At 44.2% G+C, this 19,669-nt stretch overlaps 1 protein-coding gene across 4 annotated transcripts in view; it reads left to right on the top strand.

Moving 5' to 3' along the window:
* SPAG16 (sperm associated antigen 16) overlaps positions 1-19,669 on the top strand; it is a 423,943-nt gene that overhangs the window by 311,719 nt on the left and 92,555 nt on the right. For all 4 annotated transcript variants that reach the window (XM_067298501.1, XM_067298500.1, XM_067298499.1 and 1 more), the window contains one exon: positions 2,969-3,095. In XM_067298501.1, coding sequence (XP_067154602.1) covers positions 2,969-3,095 — 127 coding nt within the window. The remainder of the gene's footprint in view (positions 1-2,968; positions 3,096-19,669) is intronic.

Genomic DNA, 19,669 nt, shown 5'->3' with positions numbered 1-19,669 from the left:
GGTAGTAGAAATGACATCAAGTGAAGAAGTCAAATATGAGAGCTGGGTCATTTACAAAATCCTTTTGGTTATGCTTGTAGTGTAGCAGCTGCATAGGTATCAATATTAATAAACACATTTAAAAATAAGCTAACAGAATATGCCGAGGCTGATAAAATACCTGTAGGCATGTGCTGATGTGTTTCCAACAGAAGCCTGTGCTTTCTTCGTTCCGTTTGCAGGTACGGTCCACTGCCTTTTCACAGCAGTCTAGTAAAATATGCTATTTTTGTGTTTCATTTTATGCACGGCTTATGTTTATACCAGGCGTCTGGGAGGAAACTGATAAAAAGTCTGCTGACTTTGCACAATAAGAGCTAGTTGATCTTGCCACTAAGAAAGACCACAAACCCTTTGGAGCGGGACCATCTCCTCCTGCTTGTTCACCCTGCTCCAGTGCCAGGCTTCCCCAGCACTGCTCCTGTAGCTTCTGTAGCAAAATTAATTCGTAGAAGGGAGAACCTGTAGTCAATGTAGATCAGAGCATTTTCCTCATAATAATGCAACTATTAACTCTCCCTTCATCAGGGCCAGTGGGAAAGCCAAAGTCAGCTCTACAGTCGCTTTGAGGCAGGGACAGTGTCTGACCAATATTTGCATAATATCTATTTCAGTGAAGCGTTCTTGGTGTTATTATGATACATTAGCTGGATCACACTAGTACTTAAGAGAGAAGTGTCATATTGAAAATTCATTGATACAAGTGCAATGACATCAGGAGGAGTTGCAGAGCACTGAGTGAAGTGTCTGCAGTAACTACGCTGATTTGGGTTATGTGCATTCTTACCCACATGGGCTGTCAATTGATCTAGTTCCAAATTACTGTGTTACCTAAGCTGTAATTAAGGAGCATTTACTGAATTGAAGCACGTTTGACAGATACAAAACAAGTTTGAAGACAAGCATAGTCTAAAACAAACAAAATTTAAACGGTGCTATCAACTAAAGTACCTCTATGGACAGAAAGAAGCAGGAGTAAAATACACAGATTTGTCAAAGTCATATTAGAGGTTGTAATATAATGAGTATATTGGATACCTGCGATTTCTTAAATGGATTGTTGCTAATGATGGACATCATCTTTAAAGAGAAAAGAGAGGATGGTGAGGTGTGGAAATTTTTCCAGAAGCTTGAAATTAAATTGAGGAACATCGAGATCTATCTATATGCACGTAGTCAGTTCCTCTTCCCTTTGCTCAAGCGGTAGAGTATGACCTAACTAAAGAAGAAATCCCACCTGATGGTGCGCATCCCACCCTCCCACTTTTTGTTGCTGCAGTATGCCAGCTTCACTGAAATCTCTGCTCAGCTGAGATACGGATGTTTAACTTCACTGAAGGTCAGGCTGAAGGGATTGCTTGTATTACTTGTAATAGTAGGGGACTGGATTTGATGACTCTTCTAGTCTTGTATCCATGATGATCACTTTTTTTTTTTCCATTCCAAATTTGCTTTATTGAGATCCAGTTCAAACTATGCCGCAGTTCAGAGCGTAGCTGTCGTATTTGGGGTTTTTTGTTTGACCTTGTAGTTTGTATAGGCTGAACTTTGTGAAAGGAGCCAGATGAAAGGAAAGAGAATTAGGCTGGCACAGCTGAACAGAGAGTTAAACGAAGGCATTCTTGGCACTCATCAGGCATTCATCAGCACCAGGAGGTTGAGGCCTGATGTAGATATGGTCACTGAGCTTTTTGCAAATCTATCTCAAATAATTAGTGCTGAGAGCTTATGTGTTGCGGGCTAGATCTCGAAGCACTGATTACTTTCTCATATTGCTCTGTATTCATCCCTGTAACAAGCCAGATTGGAGTTTTGACATTTCAGTTCTCCTCCAAACGAACCTAGAGATTGCATTATACTTATACTGTGATAGTATTTTGCAGGCTATTACTTTCTACTTGAGAAGGCAATGGATACTTTCAGATCTTAATTCCTCTATTTGCTAGATGACCCCACACATTTTCTTGCATGTGTTATTTACATGAAAGAAATAAAAATTAACCAAATATAAAAAAAAAAAAAGTCATAGACACAGTACAGTGTTTTAACTGATTCTCAGTTCTGTATCATTGTGATTCTCCTTTAAAAAAATATCCTACACTCTAATCTCACACCCTTGTACAAATTGGAAAAAGCTTATGTTGGCTTTGATAACTCCAAATGTGCACTAGCAGAGCTGGTTTGGGGATTTGGCTTTCCCTGTACTTTGAATCTTTATTTAGGAAATTTAAAGGACAAGTAGATGCTTCTATATTGGTAATTAGTGCTTGTTTTCTGTTATTGTGGCAGCAATTAGCTAACCAAAATTATGTTTTGACATCCTTGACTCTGCCTTTACTGACTTTTGCGGTGGTTCATGTCGCATATTCAAATTTCTTCTGCCCTTTTTTTTTGATTGGGTTTGGTATTAATACTGCAGAGGTGCATGGGAGGCACGGTCGTCTTAGCTTTCCTTACATAGAGAGTCCCTGTGTGCTTCTGACTCAGCAGGACGTGAGATTATCCTTGACATGGCTGTTAATGAACGTACGGTCATAGCGTAGTGCGTGTTCTGCACGAATCTTATGCTTCCCATTAACAACAGGAGTAGGCAGAAGTAAAGATGAGGGCTAAAGATCCCTTCCTGGTCTCTGTGAGAAGACAAAATATGAGCACAATCCATGTTTTTCAGGGACACTAGTATCAGAATTTGAGGTAGCCTCTTTGTTCTTTTTCACTTGCATTTTGTCCTGACCTACCTGTCTCATAGTATTGTTGGTCTTCAACTGAGCATAGTCATCAAGAGACTGATAACCTAACATACAATACCTTGCATTTATTTAAATATGCGCAGTTACGATGTCTGGCATCAGTGAGTATCCAGCACTGTGATGTGCTTTCTTCTTTGCGAACGTACAGAGGTGATGCCTTTTTTTCCCCACGTTGACAGGGTGACACCATTGCCTCCTGTGACTCCTGTGGGGTGCTGAAGCTGTGGGACGTTCGGAAGTTGGGCCCCGTGGCATCCATAGAGGCAGGCCCGCATCCTGCCAACCAGGTCGTCTTTGAGCCCTCTGGTAGGATGCTTTAACCACTTTTTCTGCTTGAGCTGTATTGTGTTTTGAGATCTTTCTAAAGTAATTCTGGAGCTAGATGGCGTGTGTGAAACCGCATAGATGTGTTAATTTTAAAGAAGCTATGACTGTTTGTACCAACTAATGATCAATACATTTGTTTTCTATGGACTAGATGGGCAAACTTGATTAATGGTCCATTTATATAGAATGAAAAATGTGCAATTACAAAATGTGCAATTGATTACAAAAAGTTGCATGAAATACAGAAATGATTACTGGGGGTAGCAAACTAGGGGAGATTACCTGTGTTCTCCTGATGTTTATTCTCCACTCCTATTTGCTCTTTTATTTGCTTATTCCATGGTTTCATTTCATAACCAACCTTACTAAGCCTTCCTGTAATTACCTCAGAACTTCACTGTGTTGAAAAGATTGCCTTCTACGTGCAAATAATTGAAGTAACCAGTTATTTTTCACCATCAGCCCTGTATTATTATGTCAGCGATACCGTGAGTGAAGGTGCATTTCTATTTTAAGTGGGGCTATTGTAAAACAGTATAACATTTTTTTGTTTTAAAACAATGTTAATCTTGTTAATCTTCTATTCCAAAGTGTGGACAAGTATTCATATTGCAGCACAGAATTAGATTCTAGCTCAGTAAATCTTTCTTATACAAGGTAGTATAATATGATACGATACAATATAGTAATATATAATATATAGACTAAATATGTATAATTTTTTGAGGCATATTTATGTGTATGCATTATATATTATGCATACATATTATATGCATAAAATATAATGCTTGAGTAAAATATGAGAGAGAATGAAAGAATCATTTTAATAATAGTATGATACTTTGTCATAATGGCCCACACACTGTGGAATACATAATATCAATCTATTGAGTCACTTGGCAGAAAACTTTGCTATCAATTCTATAGTATTTGTATAAGGATTTCACAGAGCTCTCTACTGTATCATTAAGTAAGGTATTTTCATTTCCAAGGGAAAAAAATACATTGACACTGTCCATTTTTGACAGCTACCCAAAGACAAATTTAAACACTATTCTATATATGTATGTGATTTGGATCAAGAGCTGATTTTTTTTTTCATGCGAAGGATTTGAAGAAGTTTTGCATTTTTGCATCTGGAATGTAACGGCGGGTCATTTGCGAAGGAATCACATCCCTGCAAAATGCAGTAGCAATATTTTTAGCCAGATGGGAACTTTCCAGTAGAAAGGTTATCAGCTTTAGGTAATCTAAATGGGCAAAATTTCCCATTGTTTGGATAAAATCCAAAACTTTCTCTGCAGGAGTAACCACACAACAGAGATATCAAATCGGGATGAATGACCACAATGAGGCACAGTATAATGGGATGCAATCACGTCTAGCTGAAGATATGAAAATCGCTAGCTAAAGGAGACTGTTACAACTCATGTTGTTTGAACAGCGGCAGTGCCTCCATGACCTAATTAGGCCTACCAGCCGAGTCACGCCAGGCACCGCGGAGTTACCAGCATGCTAATATCTATTTGCTATGGAAAAATATTTAATTTGCCTCATGTATCACAATGCCTAGGAGGAATGCATTTTCTACACTGCGCTTGGGTGAAATGGTACTTTTTAGCATACCTGCCCTGGCTTGGATGCAACTCTTTGGGTTGCTGTTAGCAGTGCAGGCTGGGACTCAGCTTGAGGCGAGTGGCTCTGGGACCCTGGCGGATGTTTAACTCGTGTCGCCTCCCTGTTGTCACAGCTTTTTTTGCTAATTCCCCAGCGAGCTAAACCTGAGTAATACTAAGATGGCCCATGATACCTCCATGAGAAAGGCTGAATGATGTGGTTATCTGCCATGGCAGAGGGCTAGCGAGGATGAGCCGGGAGGTTCCTGCATTGGCTAAACTCTAATTATTAAAAATAATAATAATAAAAATCAATATGTAGATTTGGTCAATCTAAAACTAATTAGTCAGTCATCTGAATGGAGTTAGCTAAAAATAATAACTGTGTTAAAATAAGACAAACAGCCCAAACCCCCACAACAAAGTAACTGGTGATGAGATAATATATCCTATGTTTAACTAACAGGCTGATGGACATGGGACCTTGGACCTGTGTCTGAGGAAGCTTGGATAGACTTTCCTGCCCTTATCAAAGTGTGGCTTAATTACAGGCTGTATCCGTCAGTCTCTTCTGGTGATGTTATAGCACCTAATGTAAAATACTTGGATGCACTAATAGTCATGCACACAGGAAACACTGCACCACTACAGGTGGACTTAATTGCTAGATTAGAGAGCCATGCTTGAGCAGTTTTTTACTGCCCAGTAATTATTTAAATTATAGCTAATAATGATAGAAGGATTTTATGAAAAGATGGGCAGTATCAGCAAACGAGATTGAGGTCAGAAATAATAAGGCCCCAACTAATGGAAGATTTTTGTTTGGTTTTCCTGTATTGTTTTCCAAGTAATTATCATTGCAAATGTAATGTAGACAGAAACATCTTACATTTCGTTTGAAAGTGGTAATATCTTTTGTCAGTGTCATATGCTGCCTGGGAGTTGCCTAACAAAGTGGGAGTAGCAAGAATGAGCTTGTGAAGTTACTGGGGCTCATCAGATGGCCTTAGTGCAGATGGTCCTTGCTAACTCTAGTGATCGGCATACTCTTCCTGGCAAAAATGCTTGACCACATAGCCATTTGCTTCTTTCAGAGCCATACTCACATCTTCGGGGAGTTAGTGAAAGACGTTGGGTATAAAGCTTTCCGCTTCGGCTGCTCTCTGGCTTCTCTCGCCTTGGCTTTTCTTTCAGGCAGCTTAGCGGTGGACGTTGCTGTACGGTGTACTTGTGAATGCAAAGACATCGATGGCAGGATTGTTAAGGCATTACGCTTTGTAGAGAATTTCTTCTCTCCTTCAGTCTTTCTGCAGCTGGCTCGTGGTCGTGGAGGGAGAGGTGGTGATGGAGCTGGCTGGGACTCAGGCCACCGGGGGCCCGGGTCAATATTATGCCTAACATCAAAAGCACAGAGGAACAGGGCCTTTTAGTGGTGTGTGCTGTGAGTGGTCTCAGAGAGGGGACCAATGTGCGAGACGGGCCATAATGCCTGGAAATGATTTTTTTTGCATATTCAGTTTTATCTCTTCGTACGCAAGTTTAACCGAGATCTCCCTGTGCTTAAATTCTTGTGTAGCATTCACAAATCTCCTACCACACTTTTCTTTGTCTTCACCTTCAATGTTTCCAATTGCTGTTTAGAAAAATGTGCTTAATATGATTATTCACAACACAGCAATGCGTAATATATAAGACTCAGAGAAGCTGTAAAGGTTTCTAGTTTACATGCTAAGATATATTTATTATTATTGTAATGTATTAGAAACAAACAAACCAGCTTCCCCCAGTACAACAACAGCAGTCCAGAATCAATGGCAGTTTAAATAAGGTCAAGGGGAAGCAAACAATATTTGGAAAAATATAGTGCTGTTTTCTGGGATTTGCAGATACAAGGAGGTGGTGGTGCTTAACCTGCTTCCATCCAAGCTGGGCACGGCGTTGCTCTCGATGGTAAGGATGTGTGGAGGATTTGTGATTCCTACCAGGCTACAAGCGACTTGCTTTCTAATGCCTCTGGACATCCTAAAGGGCAATATGTACCTATTTTATATAGAGGAAGAATATGTTAGAAGATGTTACCTTGTGATGTAAGTGATTTATTTCAGGAAATAGCAGTTCTGGGGGTGGGAGAAAGGGAAGCAGAAGAAAGATTGATGAAAATTTTATGTTGAATAAACTGTACCACTTTCAGCCATGCTGGGGTCAGGGTAACGACTTGGCGGTGCTATTCAAAAGCAACGTTAATTTGCTTAATTATACTATCACATGACACGTTATACAGGACCATTGCTATGAGCAGACCGCTACTCCAGCAGGTCACAGGCTTGCTTGCTATTCAGGCTTGATTTACTGTTGGTGTTAAACTGTGGGCTTATGAATTTGTGTCTCTATGTTATCCACCCTTTCCCAAGTACAGAATTATACTTGATGAGATTTCCTGGAGTGCCCCTGCTGAAGCATTGTCAATATTTGCACTAGACATTATTTGGGCTATTCCGGGTAATGTCATAGCCACAGGCAGTCCCCACAGGCCTCCTGGGGGATGGAGGCACGGAGATAAGTCTCAGATTGGCAGAATTTCTGCTGATATTGAGCCTTCAGTTAAAGTCCCAGAATTATGGTTTTCAGATTCCTTTATACAATTTATATTGCTCGGATAACAATTTATATGCTCAGAACAGAGCTGGCAGAAATAATCCTTGTAAAATGAAGAAAAAAGTTCAGAAGCGCAAATTGTATTTGTAAGTTCATATGGTGCCTAATTGAGTATATATTCTATTTCTTAAAAGAAACATAAATAATACTGACTTGCTCTATGACAGTTTCATTTATTTAGAGGTTTGGTCCTGCAGTGAGCTGCTCACTCAGTTCCTCTCTGATTTCCTCAATTTCAGTCGGGATTTTAGCTGCAAAGACAAGCTGGTATTGGGGTATCCAGTGTCTGTCTTCCTCCTTTTTCCCCTCTCTCCTTCCCATTTTCATTTAATTCATATGTCTCAGGTGGCAGTGAGTAGCTCAAGTTTAATCTTGACCATCCAGGGGATTTTCTAGTCTGGAAGAAGTCTCCTTTGCTGGGAAGCGGCGCAGTGGATTTGGGCATTAAGTGCCGGATGTGGGGAGGAGGCAGGATGCATCTGCTCCTCGCAGATCTCAGGAGGGGACTGCGGCCACCTGAGATGAATCCCTGTATCCAGAGAACAGGGGCAGGAGGGCATCTTGACCATTTATGTCGCTTTTTTGCTGTTCCTGAACCTTGCTTTCTTACACTTGTTGCCCTCTTGCTTGCAGCTAAAGTCAGGCTTCATGGGAGAAAAATTCTCTAGTGCAGAATTTACCACGGTAATCTTTTTAGCAGCATCTGATTTTTGTCTGTGTGGTGCAATCATATGCTGACGTTAATGTGTGTTTTTTCCCTATGACCCGCATTTTTGACTATAAAGCTTTTTTCATTACAATGCTTTATTGCCCTGCTTTCTTTAATCTCCCAAGCAGATTACATGATAACATAAATTGATTCCTTAGGGTGCCTTCTCCTTTGTGGTTCAACGCCTGGGTCCCTACCTCATTTCTCAGCATGTGTATGCCATCACCAGCAAAACAGTCAGGAGTTGGGGAGTTTTTATTCAATTTAATGTATTGCCAATTAACAGAAACTTCTGATCACTAATTTGGATATTTAGAAAAAAGCAAACAAAAACAATTAAACAGGCATTTAAGTATACACCTTTCCTGCCCCTTTCCCAGGCTTAAGTTAGCCAAACACCTCTCCTCCCCGCTTCCTGGCCTCAGTCCCCTTGTTTTCACCGCAGGTTACGCTCCGTCCATCCCAATTCCTTCAGCGAGGCGATGGGCAACGCGGGAGGCTGGGGTCGTGTGTGTGACGGCTTCTGTCTTCCGCTCCTCCGCGCTTCTTGCTGCTTTTCCTTGGCTCCTCCATGCTCCTTGCTCTCCCTGGTCCACCGTAGGTTGCCCCGTGGGCTGCAGCCTCGCAGGTGCCCATGCCTGTACTCAGCAGGCACCTATGCACGAACTTGGGGGGGGGGGGTGTAAATGGGGTGCTCGCATGGGAATTAATGGGGCACTCATGTGTGAAATAATGGGGCTGCTCATGCATAAATTAATTGGGCACTCAGGCATAAATTAACTGGGCGCTCAGGCATGAGCCGATTGGGCCCTCATGCGTGAGTGCAGTAAACCCTGCAGTTTAGCCCCAATATGCAAAGGGACCTTCATACATAGATAGATCTTATAGCCATAAGTACAAATCTTTGGACTCGTACTGGCACTTGCTTTTCTCCCCAGAATTCAGACAACTCCTGATTCTGGTTTTTAATCACTTTTGGCTTTTGTCTTAATCACAGAGACTTTCAAGGACATCCAGTGTTACAGCTCTACCCAGCAGGATGACAGGGTGATCAAGCCATGTTTTTAGAACACATCTGTCCATTTTCTTGGAAGCATTTGCTCTTTTCTCAGAAAATTGAGACTCATTCTTCCCTAATTTTGCTGCTTTTCTCTTTAATTCTCCTCCTTTCTATCTGTTATCATGTTGCTATTCCACCATTCTTTGCCTTGCACCTGGCACTTGGCTTGATGGGTGGAATTAGAGCGCAGCGAACAGAGGCAGCAAACAGACGCAGCAGTTTGCGCAGCAGTGTTTGGACTCTGGCTAGAACTTGAGGATCTTGTTGGAAGTTGTGGGCTTTCTGAGGACCCCTGAAGAACTAGAAGGTGATTGCTGTGAACAGGAAAGGGGAAGCTAGGCAAGGACAACTGCAGGAGGCCTTGACTTCTGGGAAAAGCTCCTGGGAAAAACTTTAGCTAGGAGTGGCTGCTGCTAACGAGCTCTCTTGGTTGCCCCTGACCAGAGGGAGTTGGGGCCTTTGATCCCATCCCGGTGGCCCTTGATTAGGGCGGTCAAGCACCCTCTTAGCCAGTGCTAGGGAGAGGCCTATATGAGAGCCAGGCCTAGAGTGCAGCTAACAGAGGCAGCAAAGAGACGCAACAGTTTGCGCGGAAGGGCGCACGAAGGTACCTTCATTTCTGTTCCCTGTGGTGTACGCTTCCTCAAGTATGGTTGTGACATGCCACAGAGTGCGTTCCCCAGTGGCTGTTGGAGTTGCTGTGTCAGAGGCTGGGACCCAGACTGGCCCTCTGACAGTAGCTGCAGCTCTACAGGTCTCAGGCTGCAGGGAGTGCTTGGGGCCTCTCCGGGAGGCCTGGGCTGGCAGCCAGCTCTCCTGCAGGAGGTGTGCTGCTGTTGACAAGTTGTGTCGTCAGGTAAGGGAGTTACAGGAGGAGGTCAGTAGGCTGCGCAGCATCCGAGAAGCGGAGCAAGAGATAGGGTATTCTCGGAGACTGTGCAGCTTCGGGAGTCCCAACCCCTCACAGCAGTGGAGTTGCCAGAGGGCTCTGTGCCGTGTGAAACACTACATCATAACACTAGAAGAAGGCTGGAAACTGGTCACTGCTCATGGGAGGAGAAAGGCTCCTACTCCTCCTGGAGACTTGCTTTTGAAGAACAGGTTTAGTGCCCTCCAGGATGAGGAGGAGATGGGCATGGCTGCAAGGGAGGTACCTGGGACAACAGACCCTGTGCCTTGCCAGAACGCCCGGAAGAAGTGGTGGGTGATTGTTGTGGGGGACTCCCTGCTGCGGGGGACAGAGGCATCTATCTGCCGACCTGACCTCATGTCTAGAGAGGTTTGTGGCCTGCCGGGGGCTCATGTGAGAGATGTCATGCAAAGACTGCCAAGGCTTGTCCACGCTTCGGACTATTACCCACTGCTGCTCTTCCGTGTGGGCGCTAATGACACCAAGGGCAAACTGGAGACCATCAAGCAGGATTTCAGAGCTCTGGGGATGGTGGCCAAGGGTCTGGGAGCCCAGGTCATCTTCTCCTCAATCCTGCCAGTGAGGGGGATGGATGAGAGGAGGAGGAGACGGACTTTCCAAGTTAACGACTGACTGCGCCGCTGGTGTTGGCAACAGGGTTTTGGTTTCTACAACCATGGGACCCTGTTTGAAGATCGACAACTGATGGCGAGAGATGGGATCCACCTCACGAGGCGGGGCACGCATGTCTTTGCCAGCAGGTTGGCCAATCTGGTAAGGAGGGCTTTAAACTAGGAAAGACGGGGGAAGGGGAGAGTTATAGCGACAGGGTAGCTAGCAAAAGACAGCTCAAGTCGGGATGCCTCCAGCAGGTGCATGCAGCCAGGCAAGTGCACATGGGATGTGGCTATGGAGGATGCTCTTGTACCCCTCTTGGGAAACCTGCATGCTCGATCACCTCCCTGAAATGCCTGTACACCAATGCACGCAGCTTGGGGAACAAACAGGAAGAACTGGAGATCTGTGTGCGGTCACAGGGCCATGATCTCATTGCCATTACAGAGACATGGTGGGATAGCTCGCATGACTGGAGTGCTGTCATGGATGGCTACGTGCTTTTTAGGAAAGACAGGCCAGGAAAGCGAGGTGGTGGAGTTGCTCTTTATGTGAGAGAGCAACTGGAATGTATTGAGCTGTGCCTAGGGGTGGATGAAGAGCGAGTCGAGAGCTTCTGGGTAAGGATCAAAGGGCAGGCTAGCATGGGTGACACTGTTGTGGGTGTTTACTACAGGCCACCTGATCAGGATGAGGAAGTGGATGAGGCCTTCTACAGACAGCTGGAAGTAGCCTCACGATCCCAGGCCCTGGTTCTCATGGGGGACTTCAACCAGCCTGATAGCTGCTGGAGAGACAACACAGCTAGGTACAAACAGTCCAGGAGGTTCCTGCAGAGCATTGGTGACAACTTCTTGACACAGGTGGTGGAGGAGCCAACAAGGAGAGGTGTGCTGCTGGACCTCGTACTAACAAACAAAGAAGGACTGGTTGAAGATGTGAAGGTCGGGGGCAGCCTTGGCTGCAGTGACCATGAGATGGTGGAGTTCAGGATCCTGCGAGAAGGCAGCAGGGCACCAAGTAGGATTGCAACCCTGGACTTCAGGAGAGCAAACTTTGTCCTCTTCAGGGACCTACTTGGAGGAATCCCATGGGTTAGGGCCCTAGAAGGAAGGGGCGTTCAAGAGAGCTGGTTAATATTCAAACATCACTTCCTCCAGGCTCAAGAGCGGTGCATCCCTATGAGTAGGAAGTCAAGCAAAGGAGGCAGGAGACCTGCATGGATGAGCAAGGAGCTCCTGGCAAAACTCAACCAGAAGAAGGAGGTATACAGAAAGTGGAAAGGGGACAGGCCACTTGGGAGGAATATAGGAACGTTGTTAGAGTATGCAGGGATGCGACGAGGAAGGCTAAGGCCCGTTTGGAATTAAATCTGGCTAGAGATGTCAAGGACAACAAGAAGGGCTTCTTCCAATACATCAGTAGCAAGAGGAAGACTAGGGAAAATGTGGGCCCTTTGCTGAATGGGGTGGGTGCCCTGGTGACGAAGGATACAGAGAAGGCAGAGTTACTGAATGCCTTCTTTGCTTCAGTCTTTCCTGCTCAGGCCAGCCCTCAGGAATCCCAGACCCTGGAGGCAAGAGAGAAAGTCTGGAGAGAGGAAGACTTTCCCTTGGTGGAGGAGGAGTGGGTTAGAGATCATTTAAGCAAACTTGACACCCACAAATCCATGGGCCCCGATGGGATGCACCCACGAGTGCTGAGGGAGCTGGCGGACATTATTGCTAAGCCACTCTCCATCCTCTTTGAAAGGTCATGGAGAACAGGAGAGGTGCCTGAAGACTGGAAGAAAGCCAATGTCACCCCAGTCTTCAAAAAGGGCAAGAAGGAGGACCCAGGGAACTACAGGCCAGTGAGCCTCACCTGCATCCCTGGAAAGGTGATGGAGCAGCTCATGCTGGAGGCCATCTCCAAGCATGTGGAGGAAAAGAAGGTGATCAGGAGTAGTCAGCAAGGGGAAATCATGCCTAACCAACCTGATAGCCTTCTATGATGGAATGACTGGCTGGGTAGATGAGGGGACAGCGGTGGATGTTGTCTCCCTTGACTTCAGCAAGGCTTTCGACACTGTCTCCCATAACATCCTCACAGACAAGCTCAGGAAGTGTGGGCTAGATGAGTGGATGGTGAGGTGGATTGAGAACTGGCTGAATGGCAGAGCTCAGAGAGTTGTGCTCAGTGGCACAGAGTCTAGTTGGAGGCCTGTAGCTAGCGGTGTCCCCCAGGGGTCAGTACTGGGTCCAGTCTTGTTCAGCTTCTTCATCAATGACCTGGATGAAGGCACAGAGTGCACCCTCAGCAAGTTTGCTGACGATACAAAACTGGGAGGAGTGGCCGATACGCCAGGGGGCTGTGCTGCCATTCAGAGGGACCTGGACAGGCTGGAGAGGTGGGTGGAGAGGAACCTCCTGAAGTTCAACAAAGGGAAGTGCAGGGTCCTGCACCTGGGGAGGAATAACCCCATGCACCAGTACGGGTTGGGGGTTGACCTGCTGGAAAGCAGCTCTGCAGAGAAGGACCTGGGAGTCCTGGCAGACAAGAAGTTGAACACGAGTTGGCAATGTGCCCTTGTGGCCAAGAAGGCCAATGGTATCCTGGGCTGCATCAGGAAGAGTGTTGCCAGCAGGTCGAGGGAGGTGATCCTCGCCCTCTACTCAGCCCTGGTGAGGCCACATCTGGAGTCCTGTGTCCAGTTCTGGGCTCCCCAGTCCAAGAGGGATGTGGCACTACTGGAGCAAGTCCAGCAAAGGGCTACAAAGATGATTAGGGGACTGGAGCATCTCTCTTATGAGGAAAGACTGAGAGAGCTGGGCCTGTTTAGCTTGGAGAAGAGAAGGCTGAGAGGAGATCTTATCAATGTGTACAAGTATCTGAAGGGAGATTGTCAAGAGGATGGGACCAGACTCTTTTCAGTGGTGCCCAGCGACAGGACGCGAGGCAACGGGCACAAACTGAAACACAGACAATTCCATCTGAACATGAGGAAAAACTTTTTCACTGTGAGGGTGACAGAGCACTGGAACAGGTTGCCCCGAGAGGTGGTGGAGTCTCCTTCTCTGGAGATATTCAAAACACGCCTGGATGCAATCCTGTGCAATGTGCTCTAGGTGACGCTGCTTGAGCGGGGAGGTTGGACTAGATGATCTCCAGAGGTCCCTTCCAACCTTAGCGATTCTGTGATTAGCCTGGTTTGCTTCTAATTTGGGCTTTTCTCAGGTCTATTGGAGGAGCATAAGCTATGGCCTTGTACATCATTGCTGTTCCTCTCCTTTCTCCCATCAAGAATTGTTTAACGTCTGTCCCATCAGAAGCCCCTTCTTCACTGTGGGTTTGGACACTTCAAAGAGGCTTGTTCTGGTTCCCAGGAATGCCGATTGAGGATTGTAAGGTTGATGCCTTTTCACTGTATCCTTACCTGCCGTGTTCTGTACAAACTAAGGATTATCATGCTCTATATATCTTTAATTTGACTGATCTGCATTCTTATGAGTTTTGCCTGATGGGCACCAATGCAGCCACCCGTGTCTCCAGCATTTTTAGTTTTTCACTTCCTTTGGCTCGAGGTCGTCCGCAAGGGCCGTGCCACTGCTGTGCCTCTGAGCGCTGTCCTCCCTGTGCCTTCACTGGCAGACCAGCGTGGGACGCAGCGCTGCAGAAGCAGCAGGCCAGGTAGCGATCAAGCTTCCTGCTTCCTTCCAAAAGAAGCTAGGCCTAAACACAGAAATCAGTTGATACTTGAGTATCAAACTTGAAAATTTTCCATAATCAAGGAACCATGGATTGCGCAAGCATAATGGGATAAGGAACATAAAAGACTGTTCCTCCTCTCTTCTTCCCGCCTCAGATTGTTTTAAAAGTCTGTATTACAAGTGTTTGGTAGGTGTCTGAATGTGCATCCCTCCTTTAGACTGATCTGCAGGAAATAAATTTTCAGGTCCACCATTTATTGATCGAGCTGTTTTTAGAAGAATAAGAAATTTTCAAAACTTATGCCTCAGATGGAGGGAAAGGGCAGTGGGTTGGCTCACCTCGTCCATGCTAATAGAAAGTATTTGTGCTTTGTCCTTCGAGCTCAAATCCCTGCTTTGGCCGGGCTTGACAATAAGCGAATGCTGTTGCCCCAACTGTGTGCTCTTAGAAAAGTAACACAAGACAATGCGCCAGTATTGATGTTTTGTCCCCAGGAAGCCTCAGCAGCCTGCTTGTTTGAAGGGATGAATCCATTAGTGGATTCCCTGGAGAAATTGCTGTGTTGTCTGAGTTGGTTTACACAATCCCTGACCTATTTTCTAGTCCTGATCACGCTGCTTAGTCCTGAAGTCGTCCCAGCACCACAGTCACGTCAGCCCTCTTTCTCCAAGGAGGGCTTACGACATCTGTTGACCATCCTTAATTATTCCTGTGGTCAGTGTGGGAGTAGAAGGATGTGCTGTAAAGCGAGATTATTCAATGATAATTACTTGTCTTGTGATTCTCACTTCTCCCCTCAGTGCTGCTGTATTACATTTCTCTCTTCCTCTCAACATTTGTTTCCTTGACCATAAAATTCTCCAATTTGAAGGCTGTGGGTAAATTGGAGCTTATATAAATGTGAGCTGACTGACAGATCATTTTGTCTCCTTGTTTCATGGGAAATGAAACTATCACTCTCCTTATTTCTGACTGTTGCAGGGTTTCAGAAGGGAAGGTGTTGGCAAGGACTTTTCCCTCTTTGTTGATCAGCAGAAGGGCTGTGCAACGCTATTTCTGCTGTGCCATGACCATTTGCCAATAGTTAAATATGTAGAAAGAAAAGAAAAGGGGTTCTTAAAATATATGACTCAGTTTCCAGGACACACACAATTTAAATGCATGCAATATTTGTCCTTTGGAAAGGAAAGGGAGGGGGCTTAGCAACCCCTTATTGTACATTTTTTGCCTTCGATGCAGGGTAGTGTTTTGTCTTTGCGTGTGTTTTCTTTGCGGAGCTAATGAGGGTGGGGAGCGTGTATGACTGGAGGCAATTGCTTTGAGCTCGGAGCACTTTGAAGAGATTAGCTCCATTGATATTCTCTTCATCTTTGTTAGAGAGGAAGGCTTCCTTCCCTCGGGTGCCAGGAGATGGACAGCTATTTAATAGAGCCAGCCTTCTGCAAGTGGCTACTGTAGTACTAAGCGTTCCCCTCTCGCGTGCGTATACCCAGCATAAAAACAATGTTCTGGAAACCGGCGTTGTGCCTCGTAGGAGCATTATATGGACCTTTTAGGATTTTTTCTTTTTTGAGGACCCCAGGTTGAATGGGTTGTTATTACTGGATGGGTTGAGTGTTACTCTTCAAGGAGCAGCAGTCTCAGCTGTTGAGGCAGCTGGCCAAAGCGCGGCCGGGAGCAAATGGTTTGTTCCTCAGGTGAACGGAGGGAATGTCCACGTGGTTTTTGCCATCCTCGCATTCAGCTAACACGAGCTGAAAGTCTTTGGAGGTTTGTGCCTCCCAAGTGGGCCATAACTGATCAAAATTTGGATCCTCCAGCAGCTATTCACAAACTGAGTAAAAATGTTTTTCAACAGGGTGAGTTTGGGGTTTTTCTTCTTCTTTTTTTTATAATCCTGCTAAAACTAGGCCCAAGCCTTTTAAAATATGGATGTGTTCAACATTTCACTTCTAGCATTTACTGCTCTTGTGAATTAATTAGGTCCATGTGTTCTATTTTATATTAATTGTTTGTATTAATTCCAGCTCACAAAGTGCTACAGTTAGCAAATTCCCACTTTGAATGTATTTACTGTTATTAAATGAGAATTCCTTCCTTTCACTTAAACTGAACAGTTTCACCTCAAGCCTGGCTTGGGTATGAGAGCTTAATCTCCCGATTAGTGTACTCTTGCAGACAGCCAGGCAGTAGAGACCCCTGAAGGTCACTGTGTCCTTTTTTCCATGAAAACGCCTCTTAAATATCGACAGCTCTCCAGGTTTTGTGGTTTGAGTGAAGCATGCTGTGTTATATGCAAAGAAATGAATCAATACTGCAGTCATCACTCATAGGCTGTAATGAAAAGAAGGGATTTATGAAATAAGATATTAAATAGATCTAGTATTTGTGGGGTACTTTCTGTACGTTAAATGTGTGAGGTTGAACAGCCCTAACGGGGTTCTCTGCCTGCGTAGGTCAGGAAATCTGTAAGGGGACAGCGAGTTGCATCTCTGTCACTGTTGAATTTAGCCAGATTTTAACCACGAACAAGAGTTGCTGGTTAGCTGAAACCATCCAAAATTGTTTAGTGAGTGTAGTACAAATGCTTATGAAAAGAAGAAACTGGACTTCTTCATCCAGGGGAAGCAAATACTTAGGGAGAAGGAGAGAAAGTCCATTCAGGTTTGATACTTTGGAGAAAAAGAAATAAAGAGGGATTGTGACAGCCTCAGTAAATTAAATAGTTTAAGTTAATTTGGTCTGAGTTTATTTGCTCTCCATCTTAAACCTTTCTTTTCAAGAAGCAAAGTTCATGTTTTGAATGGAAATGTTGAAACTAAATGTTGGACATGTTCATATACAATCATCTCAAAACAATCTCTAAACAATTTTTAGCCTTCCACTTTTTTTCATAAGAACTATGCTAGTCTTGGTTGAGTTTGAATAATACAGTTTTAATAACAGAAAAATTACATTTTTATCCAATTTTCTATGTATCCAATATCTTTTTGAAAGTAGCTGGACTCTGAAGGAGTGTTATTCATCTCTCATGTAGTATACTAGTAATTTAGCTTGGATGCCTGTGACTACCCAGAAAAATTATCTGATTCTTTGGAACAGCTCTTCGACTCGGTAAATGAAATATATTCAAGATCTGGAAGGAGGAGAGAGGACTGCTATCTGTGGTGTTTATTTAGATACCCCTTTGCAGAGCTTTGAAAGTGGGAAGCATGAGCTCCTCTTTAAAATAAAAAGCATGCTGTCCTTAGCTTTTTGTTGTTGTTGTTTTTGGTTTTTTTTAACAAAATTTCACAGGGGCTAAAATGCTTCATCAGCAACAACAAGTGATCCATGGGGTTATGCAAAATAAATTGATTAGCAATATAATCTATATGCAGATGCCTTCGGAGCGCCTGTCATCTTTTCAGGACCAATCTGTGAGCCTTGCTTGCTCTTGAAGGGGCAGGTGGAAACGGGTGAGTGAGACAAAGTTTTGGGCACCCATGCAGTTACGCCATTGCTGCCAGCAGCCGTAACTGGCTGAAATTTTAATTGTGGTCTGGTGTGCAAGGAAAGGCATCATGTCTGCTATAAAGGAAAAAAAGCCAGAAATTTGCTTCACCCGAAGTATCTGCCAACCTGCTTTTTCAAGCCTGCAGGCCAACAAAACAAACACATTGGCTGACAATATTTGTCCCTGTGCTTCTCTCGTCAAGTCTGAACGGGGATGCAGTGGATGCGAGTTAGAATGTTAAACTCCTACAAATATAAATTTATCACCAGTGACTCTTCTGGTCCAGGAGATGCTTTTATTGCAGGATCCTCTCAAGCTGTCGAGCCTACAGCACTAGAAATTCTTCAGGAGCACCCACGCATCTGCTCACGTCTAGACATTGCCTATGAATTGGGCATTTGAAGGGACTGTGAGGACTCAATACTCAGGGCAAGAATCATAACTTTCGCTTTTTGTTGTATTGCCCTCAGATTTCCCAGAAGTTTCAAGAAAAATCTCAACAAAGACATACTCAGGAGGCTGAATACAGTCATTTTGTCTTTAACATAATCTCTGACTTACATTTCGTTGAGTATATGGAAAGGTCTTTCCTGTGAGTTAAAATGTTTTCTTTCTGGCAATTACAAGGTCTGTGAAAGACACTGGGCTTAGCCATTTGCATTTTTTCTCCAGATTGAATGAATCTGAGGCCTGAGGCAAAATTCCTTTTCTCATCAAAGTATGGTTTTCATTTGCTTGTTCTTAATGCCATTCCACTACTAAGACAATCATGATTTAGCTGTCTTTGAGGCATTCAAATTATGCTTATGCAAAACTATTCCTCAGAGAAAATTGGATGCAATTTTAGGATTAGATAGCTGATCTAGGAGGGAGTGTGCAAAACTTGCCTATCCACTTTTTCCAGATGGAGGAATTAGGAAGCCTTCAATCTGCTCATAAATAATCCCTGTCCTTTGGTAAATGTTTACATGGTCAAACACATGGCCATTTCCTGGGCAGGAAAAACTTTTTGTACTGAAACTTTGGGGCAGCAAAATAAAGTATTTTACTTCCCCCCACCTTTTTTTTTTTTTTTTTTCCTATGGCAAAATACTGTATGTGATGGCAAATGGGAAAATGACAAAACTGTAGCACTGTCATACTGGCATTTTATTTAGGATCATCCGTCCCTTTCTTGTTTTGCTGCTTTATTCCAGACTGGAGTCCCAGCTGTCCACTTAAAACACTCTTCCATTCTTTCCTTATACGAATGGAATAAGCCCTATCCATGCTGGGACCAGGATTTGCTTTTTTGATTTTTTGTGTGTGTTCTTTCCCTTCAATTTTGTGAGCCAGCCAGTCAAGCCGAATTGTATTTGGAACAGCTCTGACGCTACAGCAGGCCCTGTATAGCACTGACTGTAATTAACGATTAATATTTTAGCTGTGCTTGCAAGCACAGCTAGATTTGGGCATTGGCAAAATAGAGTTGCCTATGGTAATTGGCTGATGGACCAGCAAAATCATGGACTTCATTTAGGCAGATAAACCCTCTGTTGCCAAGAAGGCTTCCTCCAACACCATCTTCCTGGAGCAGCTCGGTGTGCGCGGACTGTGGGAACTCCCTGGCTATTACAACGTCTGCATCTGAGGTAAAGCCGTATTTGATGCTGGGGCTGCTGAGCCTTACGATATAGGAATTGTAATTGACCTAATATTCTTGTAATATTTACTTATAAATTAATTAACACCTACTTATTATCAATTTTTCATAACATATTTGCACAAAGTGATAGACAACTCTGATGCTTGTTAGGTATGGT

The sequence above is a fragment of the Apteryx mantelli genome, chromosome 6 (assembly GCF_036417845.1).
Source record: "Apteryx mantelli isolate bAptMan1 chromosome 6, bAptMan1.hap1, whole genome shotgun sequence".
Classification (NCBI taxonomy): Eukaryota; Metazoa; Chordata; class Aves; order Apterygiformes; family Apterygidae; genus Apteryx; species Apteryx mantelli.
The sequence above is the reverse complement of the archived record's forward strand: the minus strand, read 5'-3'. Positions and strand labels throughout refer to the sequence as shown.